General features: G+C 38.1%; 2 protein-coding genes across 3 annotated transcripts in view; both read right to left on the reverse strand.

The window, feature by feature from the left end:
* Window positions 1-5,957, reverse strand: part of sec24b (SEC24 homolog B, COPII coat complex component) — a 36,378-nt gene extending 30,421 nt beyond the window's left edge. For both annotated transcript variants that reach the window (XM_041797631.1, XM_041797630.1), the window contains exons 1-3: window positions 5,680-5,957; window positions 2,024-2,674; window positions 58-207 (exon numbers count right to left, since the gene is read on the reverse strand). In XM_041797631.1, the coding sequence (XP_041653565.1) occupies window positions 58-207; window positions 2,024-2,674; window positions 5,680-5,773 (895 nt within the window). In that variant the 5' untranslated portion in view covers window positions 5,774-5,957. The remainder of the gene's footprint in view (window positions 1-57; window positions 208-2,023; window positions 2,675-5,679) is intronic.
* A 711-nt stretch (window positions 5,958-6,668) lies between these two features.
* LOC121515979 (thiosulfate sulfurtransferase/rhodanese-like domain-containing protein 2) lies at window positions 6,669-14,539 on the reverse strand. Its single transcript, XM_041796983.1, has 9 exons — window positions 14,178-14,539; window positions 11,080-11,366; window positions 10,860-10,968; window positions 10,625-10,744; window positions 9,917-10,022; window positions 9,605-9,720; window positions 9,081-9,239; window positions 8,465-8,603; window positions 6,669-8,328 (listed from the first exon to the last, which is right to left on the reverse strand). Exons 1-9 carry the CDS (start codon window positions 14,307-14,309, stop codon window positions 8,099-8,101), a joined length of 1,398 nt encoding a protein of 465 aa, XP_041652917.1. The 5' UTR covers window positions 14,310-14,539; the 3' UTR covers window positions 6,669-8,098.
* Between the last annotated feature and the right edge of the window lie 49 nt (window positions 14,540-14,588).

The following is a 14,588-nucleotide window of genomic DNA, read 5'->3' on the forward strand; positions in this document are numbered from 1 at the left end:
CTTTGTGTGTTGTGCCAAGAGTCTTAAACAAAACTTAATAGCTTATCTCTTTGTTACCTTGATGGTGGCCCGGTGAGGAATGAACTGAAGTGGAGGGGGTCCCTGAGGGCGGTCGGTCTGCATCAGCGCTGCCACTGTTGTGACTGACCCCACCGTACGAGTTGTAGCTCAGAGAGGCCTGATGGCTTTGGTCATAGTGTTGGTGGGCTGTGGTTTAGAGAAAAATCAACACAGAAGAAAGAGCTGAGAATTTTTCAGCTGGATAATGGTGGTCTGTGTATGTAAAAATCCAACTCCTGAATAAAAACTGAAATTGAGGATGAAGAACTATAAACTGCATTTTGATGAGCAATAACCATTGATCACTTATTTATTCAAATCATTTTTGTGTTTTACAGTTGAGTCCACTATATAGTCCACTACAAGCTGCTCACTATATCGTGGATAAGGAATAGGGAATGAGTGAGTGGTTTCAGACACAGCCATTGTCTTTGATATTGCCCCAAATTGCAGAAATACTGGAAAGCTGTTCTGTTTGAGTTACAAAAAATGCTTAGAACTGAACTCTGGCTCGACCCAATTTCATTTTTTCTTGGTATTTCAAATGCTTATGTCACTAATGTAAATCACAGAAAATTGTTTGATGTGCTGTAATTCTATGCAAGAAAGAAAATATTACTTAAGTGGATTTTCCCTAAAGCCCCCTCACTCTCAGGTTGGTATAGGATAATTATAATGGAACATTCTCCTTGATCTCTTGCCCTGTCTCAAATACACTAAAATGGCTGACTTCCTTAAAATGTGGAGACCATTTCTGGAACATCTAAATATGAATCTGTCCACCACCCCTTTTCAAAGGCTTTTTATGAAGTATTTAAGATGTAAGGACTCAACTATGGTGATAACAGTCAAATTGTGCAAATCATCTCCTGGGATTAGGAAATATGCGATTAATGAGCCTTTTTTTCCTTTTCTTTCAATCACTATACTGACATTTATAATGTTCTGCTTATTTTTTCCTGTTTATTTGTAGTGTTTTTTAAGTGGAATATTATTGTACCTGTCCATTGTTGTCCCCATCAAGTGACCCAGATCAATTCTGAGCATAAAAACACCACACACTGTCTATATGGCATCCATGTTGTTATTATGTTTAGATGAAAAATCTTATGACCACACCAAATAAGAAAATAGGGGCTAGAGCTCAGGAAATGGTGCTGTCCCAAAAAACATGTGTGTAGGTTATATTTCCAGTTTCATTTATTGGTTTGCACAATCTGCTGTACCTAGCTCACTCTGCATGTTTATCTTGTCATGGTAAGTGGCTTAAAGAAAATGCAGAACACTGTCACATTTTTGCAATATGGTCAATTTGAAAGCTATTTAGGGGCAGAAGAAATATAGAGGTAATTCTAAATGCAGCGACAAGTTTGGCAGCCAAGATATGTGATATTTATTTGTACTCAAGCCTTTGAGGATTTCAGGTGAGGCTGCCTCTGTAATATTCCTGACTTGCCTGTTCACATATGCACATCACAGCAGGAAACTTCCTCTGTCAGACAGGGGTGTTTTAAGAGGCAGGATGTGGAAATGGCGGGCAGAGCAACAGCGTACAACACCATACTGGCTGTTTTTGCCATTAAAAAATTCCACATGTATTAAGACATACTCATTTTGTCAAAAAATGAATGGCGAAGAGCATATTAGCAAGTAGTGTGAGGAAGCTTCAGTGCATCCCACTCCGTCCCACTCCAATGCTAACCTCGACTTCACAGACATTTTACCAGAGGGCTAGCAGTAAAATAAAACTCCTGCAAAAGTTGAGTAGAAGATTTGGCTGTTTGCATTTACACAAGAAGCTAACTGAGAATTTCAGGAAAAATACAGGAGTTTTCTGTATGTATGAAAACAACACAATATTTAGCAATAATATAGTTACACATGTTTCTGTAGCATTAGATGCAATAATAATTAAGAAAACCCACAGTTTTAATGAATGTCAAGGGATTCTATCAAAATGTACCTGTGCTTCCTTGACCGTTGACTGTCGGCACCAGCTGACTTGGAGGTGCCACACTGTACCCAGGCTGTACTGTTGTTGTGGAGGCTGGCCGTGAGGTGTTGTATTGATGTAGGGGGGCACCCATCTGAGTAGGCATGACCCCAGGTGTGGAGTTGTTCTGGGTGGAATTCAGGGTGCCGTACTGGCTGCTCCCTGGTGCAGAGGGGTACGAAACAATTGGGTAGAGGGGAGCTCCAGGGCCGCTAGCTGGAGCAGGCACCAAAGTTGGCTGCTGCTGCTGAGAGGATTGTTGTGCTGGGGGAGGGTGGTATGACTGCTGTCCATAGTAGGATCCTGGAGCAGCATATGGCTGATGATGCTGCTGTTGGCTGTACTGCACATTTGATGGTGGCGGTCCGGCAGAGGGGAGTGTGGCGTATGGCTGAGAAGGTGGAGCACTGTATGTGGATGGTGCTACATGATGCTGAGGGATGTGCTGCTGCTGCTGATGGTTGCTCTGGTAGTAGCTAGCACTGTGTGGACTGTTCGTAATGGATGCTTTACTGGGAGCAGGGGTGGAATGGGCAGGGATGGTAGGGTAGCTTTGTTGTTGAGGCGGGGCTCCATAGCAGCCTGTTGGTGGATACATAGATTGGTATGCCTGTGCTGGACCTAAAGAAAGATGGAGTTGGTAGAAAAGTACATGTTAAATGAGTTTGGCCAAATTTGTTGACGCTTTGATACATTTTGATATGTGACACGTGTTCTGAATTGGTCAAATCTGTTATTTTAAGGAACAACAGCACTGAAAAGCAACAATGCTTTGAAATAAAAAAAAAAACACCTTAGGTATCAGTCATATCTTAAACTATCTTAAGGACAGAACAAAGGGGGTCTTTTAAAAATCGCTGCTCACAGCAAATACAAACAATTCTGAAGACAATTTGCATTTCAATCTCTCACAGCACAGTGTACAGGCAGCTAATTAAAAAAAGAAAAAAAACCTCTGCATAATTTATTAAACATGACAGGTGTGTGGGTCAACAAATTTGTGGATAACAATAACCTAAACTTTACTTTGAATTTTGATTTGCAAAAACAAGAAATTACACTCATATTTTAATGTCATTTTATCAAAACAGGTCCTGATATTAGGGATGCACAATATCAGACTTTTGTTGATGTCAAATATGCTGATGTTTTTTTAACTTATTTTAGCCAATACCAGTTGCATATCTTTTTTAACATTTACATCAACACATTTTCTGAGTAGCACCCTAGGCAACAACCTATACATGATGGTATACTTGTAGATTTTTACTGATATTAAAGATCAATATATGATTTATACTGCCAATATTTTGGTCAATAGATCAGCTGTAAATGCTGGCAGGAATGTCCATATCTGCCTATACTGTTTTTTAACTTTTTAAGCTTATACCTGCCAGTATAATATCATCCTAATTATATTGTGCGTCCCTAACTTATATTGTTTGGCTTTTACAAGTGTTGTATTTAAGTTTTAGATTCTGGTATTGTGACCACCTGTGTAAAGAACATCTGTTGTGGTGACAGTTAAGCAGGTCGGAAAAAGGCTCACAAAGAAAGTCCCGGACAGAGATTATCAGTAGCTGTAAACAACAGGCCTCATCCGCATCTGTTACTTTAGCAATGAGGGTTAATACCCAGTTAGACCTAATTTTCATGTGCATCCTTGAAATAAGTTGTTTAAAAGTATGATACTTAGATAAGTAATAACATGCGTTTAAAAAAAGCTGTATTATTTATTTTAATGATGGAAAAAATGAAAGTGTTGAATTTTTTTAAATTGTCTATCTCATAAAACAGGGGAGAGAGATAGAGAGAAGCACATACATACTCTGTTATTCCCGAGATGAATATATTGATAGTTGAACTGATGCCAATGCACCAGAGATTCAAATTCTGGGCACCCAAATGTTGGGTAATTCTTGTACTTGGTTATCAGGAGCTGGAAGTTAAATCCTGCCCACTGTGTTAATGTATAATAACACTGACAATGTTTCTGTGGTGAGCAATCAAATGGTGCCTATGTAATTGTGCAATTAAGAAAGACAGCAATTTTTGATAAGGGAAAAACAATAAATCAGCCTGTATAGGTTGCCAAGAATTTCTATTTTTTGTTGCCTGGGTAACTGAACCATAGACTGGCTGTGATTGAAACACTGAAACATGTATTGATAGTGTTGTTAGCTACTTTTAGGCATTAATATCAGTATTACAGTTGTTTACACTGAGCTTCAACATTGTTACATGTAAGAATTTAAACTTCAATTCGATATCATTATAAACCAACTATATTTTCATCAATACGTTTTCAGATAAGGGCTGCAAAATTAATACTGTTATCATTATAATAGCTTTAGCAGTATTTAAATAGCAACAAATGTTTTTTAATGTGAACAACTGTTTTTTTTCTCACTCAACATGTATATATTTTACACTTTCATAACAATTTCAAGCAGTAAGTTTAAATCAGGCTAGCTATCAGCCACCGCCATAGAAACTGTTACAAATACAGCAGTAAAAAAGAATATTTATTCCAGACACGATTAACAAAAAATAATTTTGAATTTGCTACAACTAACACTGATCTCCTGCTATTAATCAATCTTCAACTTTACCTTTAGATTCACAATATTTAAAAAAAACATTTATTTCTCATATAATGTGGCTTAACATAAAAATAGACTTAAAGTCCTAAGAAAACAAACTATGACAGCAGAATTAAAATACTGACTACCTATACTCAACCTGACATAAAAAACAGCATTTATTCAGAATTACTACCTGTATTCCTTTTTAAAAATTGCCCTATATATCAAGCAAACTTGAAAGAAAAGACGTTGAAATGACACTTTTTTCTCCAATACTACTCAGTTTTGATGACACTGCACCAAAAATATTCTCCAAAATTTGGGGGTAAATTTCTTATTTTCCTGTCTTAAATGTGCGTTGGTACCATTTTAGTCATGAACAACGTAATGTTTTATTGTTTTTGTGCAATTTAGACAGTTTGCAGGAGTTTGTCTGTATTTTTTATGATTCAAAACAAGAAACTACACCAAATTGGGAGCCCTGGTCTTACATCTTCATTGCCTTGATTAAAAAATACAGATTGTCTATGGTCACAACATGTATTGATAGTGTTTTTCAGTGCATTGCATCGTAGTTTGAATTTCTGCATCATGACAACTCTACCCCCAGCACCACAGCAAATGACGTAAAATAAATTAACTACTGTGTTAATTCAGTAGAGTGTTAGTTAAACGCACATTTAATATAAAGTTAATATTATTAAATGACGATGCGCCACCTGTCACACTTGTTTTTACCATGCTAACAATTAGCTAGCTGTTGTTTTAACGTCAGCTTTATGCTAGCCGCTATCTCTATGGATTTTCAATACGTTCCTTAGCCGTTGAGCTAATGTTAGCAATTAGCATGAACTAAAACACAAATTTACCAGTTTAACTGGTAACCCTTGTTCATAATTAATATTACCACTAAAATAACACGAGGGAACTATTATACAAAAAAAATTCAAAAAATTACGCCTATCAAACTATGTGACATCACAGTGGGTTAGCATGCTAATATTAGCCAGCTAGCTAATCGTATCCTCTGGCCTGCTGTACCGTTCTGATAGAGAGGAGCAGCTCCGCCGTTCGGTGTCGAGTTCTGGCTGTAGCTCACGGAGCTGTTCAGGTTCGTGAAACCCGGCGCAGACATCGCTCGATCCTCCCGTCCTTATGCCCACAGATACACGACAGCGTAATTACGCATGAGCTGTACAGTCCCAAAGCCTGGTTTCGACCCAGAATTGTGGCAGAGAAGGGGCTGCTGATGGGTGAAGACCCGGGCAGCCTGGCCAGGTCCGCTCGGCTGAGAGCTGAAGCCTCCAGCCGGATGATGGTGAGAATCTTAACTGAGTCCTAGGATGTGGTCTTATCACTCCCTCTACTGGATTTCTATTGAAGTGAGAGTTACTGATTTATCAAGTGCAATAGTCAGTTGAAAGGACAACGATATGTACAGTAAGACAATATTATATATCCAAATACTATATATTGATTTGAGAAGACGCTAGAACCTCTAACAGTTATAGGTTTACTGACCACAAGATAATCAGTTTTAATGATTTAGTCTAAATGGGGAGTTATCGTTTTCTTTATTATATTTCATTTAAGGATTATTTTATCTGCTGTATTTAGGGTATGTTTTTAAAGACAGGTAGTCTGATTTCAGATTTAAAAAAAAAACTTCATAGTCTGTTGTGACAGAAAAATGCCTTAGGCATGACTCAACATTCAATAAAAAAAAGACATTAAACAATATATTCTGATCATAAAAACTGTAAGATTTGTGTGGGATCTGATGTGGTTGGCTTTCCTTTTAACTGCTTGGATGTCTCTGTAATGGATGAGTTTGAGTTTCTCCTGCTATTTTGATAGCTGTTTAATGATCTAAAAAAGTTTTAAATTAATTTTTTAACAGAAATTAAACTGAACCAGGATGTACTATTGAGTTACTCTGACGACCACTCAGCAGTTACAAAGACACAACCATAGACTCTAGAAAGAATGGACACAACCTGTTTTTTTTTTCCTTTGCTTTTGTCATTTATACCAACAAATCAGACAGATAAAACATACATTGATCTTTTTATCATTCCTGCCTTCTTTTTCTGTTTCATGAGTGTCTGTTAAGTGTAATTTAACTGTTTTGTTTATTTGCATATGACAGTAATTTGGTATGAAATGAATTTACCCTCCAGTTACACATTTAGATGATTTTATTTCAAATAACATATGAAATATGATAAACCATTATCATCGTTGAGAATAATGGGTTTTATTTAAAGCTCAAATACACCTATACAAACAAATATTTGTTGCAGGCCTTAAAGGGGACATATTTTACCCTTTATATTTATAAGTTTATATTGTTCTCAGAGGTCCCCAAAACATGCCTGTGAAGTTTGTTGCTGAAAAAACACTCCAGTATTGGATTTTTGCATGTCCATAAAGCCTTCTTAGAACGAGCTGTCTCCATCTGTGGCTTTAAATGGTAATTATCTGACTCCGCCCCTGACCTCACCCCTCTCAGGAAATGGTTGTGGCACTAATGATACTACAATGTTAGACACTTTTATCCAAAGTTAAGGACCTGACTAAGATTTGAACCATCGATCTCCCAGATCAAAGTCACCAGGGTAACCTACTGAGCTATCCAGCATTTCAGCTGGCAGCTGAGAGAACAATCAGAAGAGGAATGGGGAGGGGAGGGCCATCCAAACCTGGGGGCAGGTGCTAACACCCCACATGACATCATGGGGGTAAAATCTGAGAATGGCTTGTTTCAGCACACATTTTCTGAGAGCTGGATACAGAGAGGGTGGAAGGGAATGCCAGGGGCACATATTTTTGTTAGAAAAGCCTGAAAAAGTGAGTTTTGCATAATAAGTCCCCTTAAACTGCTCACTTTGACATGGCTTCTTTGTCTTCTGTTTGTGGTGTAAGAGTTTGGCAACACTTATAGCTTCAGTAACTGTTTTTCAAAGCCAGATGGACCACGAGTATGCTGAAGTCGATGCTGAATACTTAAGTTATATCTGAATCTCTGTTCACATTTCATCCAGCGTATCTTCATAATGCCTGAATCTTTATTTTTCGAGAGGAAACAAAGACATTTAAAAATCCTTATTTCCCCCCAAAAAACCCACAAAAAATATAGTAATGTTTCTTCAAACATGGCTTTCTTTACTTATGACGCATTGGAGTTTCACAAAAATTCATATATTTAAAAAAAATTACAAAGTCTGCAGATGTGAATTAAAGTATTCTGGATAAAAGATAAACAGATCAGTTTCATCCCTTAAAATTACATTTGCATATTCTGCTGTATTCAGAATTACTCCATTCAGAAACAGCAAATCTGATTCCATTTAAATTGTTTAGATAACAAAATCATGACTTTAAACACACTGGCAAAGCTCCATTCAGGTCACAGGACCAGTAGCATTATTATTGATGTCCAGTCATAACTCTGTTGTTGCTACACATCCTGAGGGATTCTTGGACGTCCACCTGTGCACTCACACTCCTCTTTGTGATGCTGAGGAGCAGAAGAGTCCTCACTTTGAGCTTGTCCTTTGGTCTGGCAGGTCGGACAGCAGGCGGTGTGCCCAGTCTCTCTGCAGCCAGGGCAGGACAGAACCAGCTGACAGCAGAACTGGGTGGAGCAGAGCTTGTACTGGTCCCATGGGGAGCCACAATACCTGCAGTCTGAACAGAAGAGAACGATCATTTACATCAGTGAGCACACCTTTTAAATCTTGGAGTGAATACATTTTGTTTGATAATGTTGAGATGTGTTTGTGTTGCTCAAAATGCTGATAAAGGTCCATGTGAACAGACAAACCTGAGATGATGTCATCGTTGGAGGATATGGCGTATCGTTCGTCAAACACAAAAAGTTTCCCTCTGTAGAAACCTTCAGGGAATTGCTCCAGATACTTGTGAATTCCACCTTTTAGCTGGTAGACCTCTTTACACACATCCTATGGGCAAGGAAGATAACCAAAAAAAATCACAATGTATAACTGATGATAGGGATGCACCAGTGAATAAGTTTAAAATTGCCCTGGTAACTTCTGATTCAGAGAAGAAGTCACCTGTTGGACAAAATCTGATCTATTTCTTGGTTCACACATAAGAAAATATTAGCATTGTTAAAATGTTGCAACAAAACGAGCTCTAAAAAAACATTTGCATGAGGAATGAGCTAAAATTTTATTTCAAACTTCAGTACCAGCTCTGATTTTCAAAACAAATTCATCTGTCATGTTTTATCAGTTAACTGCTTTAAGTAACACTTTGTCTTGAGACTGACTAAACAGTCAGTCTAAACAGTTCCCCTCTTGTAGAGAATCAGCTGTCAACATAATATGTGTAACCCTAGACCACCCCATGTAAATAGGAAGCCTCAAATACTCTTCACTGTGTTCTTATTTCTCATTCAGGACAAGTCCGCTTACTTTAGAGCGGAGATATGCAGAGCCACGCTCACAGCGGATCCCTCCTGTGCAGTACATCAACACTTTCTTGTCTCTGAACAGTTCAAGGTTCTGGTCAACATAGTCTGGGAAGTAGCTGAACTTACGAATGTCTGGAGCCAGACATTGTGTAAACTGCCCCTGGAGAGAAAAATAATCATGTTACAGGATGATAATCAAATGTCACAGTCTGGTTTTTGTACTGTTGTGTCAAAATAATTATGTGAAGGAGATAAAACTAGTTCCTGCTGTTCTTATAAAGAAGTTCAACTGAATCAAGTTTGTCATCTTGAGCAGTTCAACAAAAATACAAAAATTTTCTATGATTTTACACTGAAGATGGAGGAATATCAGTACTGGTGTAAAACCTTATCACTGTCAGTTGGATGATGCAGAACAGCAAAAACACAGAAATTATAGGCAATAGGGGTCCACAAAAGACCATAAACAGTGCACAGGGAACATTCACAGGTTTGTTTTTAGCAGAACATTTACATGTTGCTTACAATTTTGCTCTCATAAAAGTTGCGGCAGTCCAATAAGATGGTGTCGTTGCAGGAATCCTCTTTCGCCAAAAGAGCCTCCACTTCTTTATGAAACTCCTCTGGCTCCAAATGAACTCCTGAGAAGCAAGACAGGGGCACAATAATAGTTAACACAAACTTAAAAAAACACAAAATCAGCTTACTTCAAAATAAAAAATTTAAAGTAAATTCAATCAAAACATCAATTAAAACACATTCAAGCAAAACAAGTGTGTTATATGTAATAGCAATGATGGCAATAGTGGTTAAAGTTAATATTTTAATAAGTTATACCTGCCAGTTTGTAAGAGATGACATCAGGATCCACTCCCATTGGGACAATTTCCTTATAGACTCCCACCCTAAGGTCTGAGAAACACTCAGCACCACCATCACTTTTCTGAGCACAAAAAACACACAACGATATAATCATATAAGCAAAAACAAAAAAGCAATAACAATTATGCTGACTATTGCACATCAATCTTGGTCTTAAAGCTAAAGCTTTGGTCAAGGAACAGAAGCCTTCACATTTATAGTTTAGTTATACTGACTTTGTAGTTTCTTTTGGTTAGCATCAACAACTTTTCACAACCAAAAAATAAATAGAAGATGCATGAAATTACACATATTACACATATCTAAGAAAAGCTGTGCAGCCCCAGGACCCGCACAAGAAAAAGTGACATATTACTGTCAGAAATACACATAAATTTGAATTGTTTTCATCGTTTAAAGCCAAACACAATAGACAAAACCACAAGTGTTAATCGCACAAGACCTTGGTATGAACCATTCATATGGGTTTTATCATGGTTTTAGGTAGTCTGAATTGACCCCCAAAGGGGTCCCGGACCCCAGGTTGGGAACCAAGGCATTAACGGATGAAGTCAATTGAAATTGTTTAATGCAGGTTGTCAAGAAGAAATAAAAAGCTAATAAAAAAGAGGGTATTTCTATGAATATGTCATCAAAAGTGGTATATTTTTATATGAGCCAGACCTTAAAATCCTCTTTATCCATCTTGAAGAGTGGATGTGAACGCATAGCATCAGTGTAGATGTCTGTGGCTATGTTGGTACCTCCAACTGTGCCATTGATGCCTTCAGTTGCCACTCTCACCTGATAAAGATATAAAAATGTTTTAACAGTAACCCTTCAATGTATTGTTCTTTAGTTTTAAAGAAACAAAGACACTCATCTCAAAATAGTCAGTTTTGTTGATGGTTCGTCTTACCTTGCCAGTTAAGCGAAGCTTTTCACACAAAGCTTTCTGCCAAGCACAGATGGCATGTGGATTGTCTATTTGACAATAGTGATAATAGAGGAGAACCTTTCCTGGACCCCTGAAAAAGGATAATTTCATTGAGGGAAATCAGATGTTTTTTTCACCTTGACAAAAATACAAAGCTATGATAAAACTGAGCTCAGATAGGATTATAATGTTTTGAAAGTACTTCTGAAGTTGCTCCTCAGGGATGTGTCCAGTTTCAGGGATCCATGCTGTGATGTCCACCGGCTCGGCCGCACACATGTTCGGCTGCTGTTGTGATTCAGGTTCTTCTTCCAGTTGGCTCATTAAATGCTCATAAGTGGCCTGTGTGAGCTGCTGAATTTCAGCGTCATGGGTCCTGGCCACATGTTTGTGAATGGCAGAGTGTTCCCTGAAGGTCTCACCACAGCAGCACCAAGATGTGCTTCCTTCCTCCTCATCTTTCTTTGACTTCACAAAGGTAGCAAACGACTGTGTAGAGGAAGCAGCCAAGTTAACTCATAATCTTTTGGTTCAGAGCAGGGATCATCAAGTACATTTGCACAAGGGCCAGATTTAGTCTTGACAGAGACTCTAGGGGCCGGACTTTTTAAATAAACAAATATTAGGTAATTTCTTTGTCTGATGATCATATTATTGTATTAGCATTTGTATTTCCTTTTAAAATGCAGAAGATTTTTAGGCATTACCAGTGAGATCTAACCCAGGCCTGCCCCTGGGCCCCTGAAAATCCCACAGAATGAGCCCTCCCCAACTGTGAGTTAGCATCAATATTAACACATTTTTGACACTTTAAATCCCCTTTTTACTACTTTATTCAGCCATTTCTGCGACATTTTTGCCCCCTATTGACCCATTTTTGATCATTTTTGCCACTTTTCGCCCCTCTTAATCCCTTTCTGCAACTTTCCTGCCAATTACTGCCCGTGTGCCACTTTTTAACCCCTTTTCATTACTTTTTTGCACCATTTTTGCCTTTTCAACCCATTTTTGATACTTCTTGCCCCTTTTTCCTCTTGTAATTTTTTTTGCCACATTTAACCTCTTTTCACCACTTTACCTGCAAAGTTTTGTCCCTTTGTGCCAATCCACAACACATTTTGATACTTATCACCCATTTCTGCCACTCTCTAATCCCTTTTCATCACCTTATCTGGCCATTTTTGCAACATTTCTGCCAGTCTTAACCCATTTTTAAAAATATTTACTAATAATGGCTGACAAGTGAGTTTCTGTAAAAACACATAAAATGTTAGGTCATTCTGAACCTATTTCAATATTAATTGTTTTAGGGTGGCTTTAACAGCTGCAGACATTTAAAGCCAAAAGATAGTTTTAAAACTACAACATCTTATTTTTCCTCCTTCTCTGAATTTAAAATCTTCTGGGGGCCAAACAGGGAGCTTTGGGGGGCCTGATCTGGGCCTCGGCCTGCCAGTTGATGATCAGTGATTTAGTGTCTTGCACAAAGGCATTCAGTTAAACAGCTAGACAAACTTCTGATGTCTACTGAATACAAGTTTGAACAAATCTCCCAGTCTGCTCAAGAACAAGTTATGTGGTGATATAATTTTATTCACAGTAGGCTGTAGAATTCAGGCAAATCAACAATTATGGTAAAAAGGCAATCTAGAGCAGAAACAATGAAATAGGGTATAACTAAAATAAAGAAAGAATAATTTTGATCTACGTTGTCATGATTATTTACATTGAAAAGACTAGTATCAGTATGTTGTTAAAGTAAGACTCTCTTCTAGGGTGAAAATAGTAAGTACTTCTGCATTCAGAAAGTATTAAGACCCCTTCCCTTTTATCAGTTTTGTTATATCACAACTTGATGCTGCAGTCCAAAAAGTTCATTTTTATTCTCATTAATCAACAATCAGTACCTCGCTATGACAAAGTGAAAACGGATTTCAGAAATTTTTGCAAACTTATTAAAAATAAAACACTGAAATATTATTTTGAAAGAAGTATTCAGACCTTTTGCAAAAACTCTTAAAATTTTGCTTAAGTTCCTCCCATTTTTCTCAGTCTTTGCTGAGATGCTTCAAAGCCTTGATTGGAGTCCACCTGTGGTAATTTTAGTTGATTGGACATGATTCAGAAAGGCATACACCTCACAGCTGACAACGTATAGCAGAGCAAAAACCAAGCCATGAGGTCAAAGAAACTGCCTACAGAGCTCAGAAATAGGACTGTTGCAAAGCACAGATCTGGGGAAGGCTACAAAAAATTGTACTGCACTGAGAGAGCACAGTGGCCTCCATAATTTTCAAATGGAAGAAGTTTGGCACAATCAGGACTCTTCAAAGAGCTGGTCATCCAGTCCAAGTGAGGAAAGAAGGGCCTTCAAGAGAAGTACACTGCAGGTCACTTCAGCCGTCCACAAATATGGGATATATGGCAGAATGGCTAGATACAAGCCTCTCCTCAGTGCAAAACACATGAAAGCCTGATCAGAGTTTGCTAAAAAAAAAAAACAACTCCATGTGAAAGCCAAGTGTGCATTTGTGTGTTTTGCACTGAGGAGAGGCTTCCATCTAGCCACTCTTATCCCTCTAAAACTTTGTCCTACTGGATCTCCACACAGGATCTCGACAGCTCAGGCAGAATGGCCGTTGGGTTCTTGGTTGCCTCTATAAGGCCTTTCTCCCCTGATTGCTCAGTTTGGCGGGGCGATCGGCTCTTGGAAGAGTCCTGGTTGTGCCAAACTTATTCCACTTGAGAATTAAGGCAGCCACTGTGCTCTTGGGAAACTTCAGAGCAATAGTTTTTCATAGCTTTCCCCAGATCTGTGCCTTGCAACAATCCACTACAGGTGGACTCCAATCAAGGTGCAGAAACATCCTAGGCAAAGACTGAGAGAAATGGGAAGCACTGAAGCAAAATGTGTTTTTGCAAAGGGACTGAAATATTTTTGTCAATGTGATTTGTTTGTTTCTAATACATTTGCAGATTTATAAGTTTTGTTTTCACTTTGTCATGATGGGGTACTGAGTGTAGATTAATGAGAATAAATCTGATTTTTTTTTCGACTGCAGCATCAGGCTGCAACATAACAAAACTGAAAAAACTGAAGGGGGTCTGAATAAATACAAACACAGACTATTAACTGAATTTTAACAGTATTCCTCAAAACTTTCTTTTATCACTATTTCTGTTCTCATAATGCTTCAGATCTGTGTTCCTGTTAATACAGCTGATAAATTCGTAGGGTAAGAAAACGTTAGCACTACATACATTATAACATCAAACACTGAGTGTTTTGTTGACACTTACCTTCCTCCTACAGAAGCTGAAGTATCTCCTCTCTGATGCAGAGAGCTGTTTTTCTTGCTTTAGTCCATTAGGTCCTGAAGAATCATGGACCCGGTCCATGAAGTCGGAGCACGGAGTATTATCTGGTTCCATTTTTTATCACAATTTTTTACAATGTGATTAGTAACTTGGTTAGCAAGTTAGGATTTTAGCTGACTTACACGACTTATTAAAGTCTAAAAGAGCTCCTGTCGCTTTCTGGTATAAAAAAATGGAAATATTACATCGTGAAGATATTAAACGTCGATAACCATGGAAATTAAAGTAGAAAGTATTATATTTGTATGCATTTATCCAGCTACGATCTAACGTGCATTACCCAGTTTAGGTCGGATCAAAAAAGAGGTTGCACTTCCCGGCGCATGACCCTAA

Source organism: Cheilinus undulatus, linkage group 10 (assembly GCF_018320785.1).
Source record: "Cheilinus undulatus linkage group 10, ASM1832078v1, whole genome shotgun sequence".
Classification (NCBI taxonomy): Eukaryota; Metazoa; Chordata; class Actinopteri; order Labriformes; family Labridae; genus Cheilinus; species Cheilinus undulatus.

Bases quoted from the DNA above. Each gene is read 5' to 3' on its own strand.
- LOC121515979 (XM_041796983.1), bottom strand. From the start codon at position 14,309: ATGGAACCAGATAATACTCCGTGCTCCGACTTCATGGACCGGGTCCAT. The intron at 10,023-10,624 runs GTCTGGCTCATA...TTTTGTGCTCAG, and splicing joins TGGATAAAGAGGATTTTAAG to AAAAGTGATGGTGGTGCTGA. The intron at 9,721-9,916 runs GTATAACTTATT...CTTGCTTCTCAG, and splicing joins CATCTCTTACAAACTGGCAG to GAGTTCATTTGGAGCCAGAG.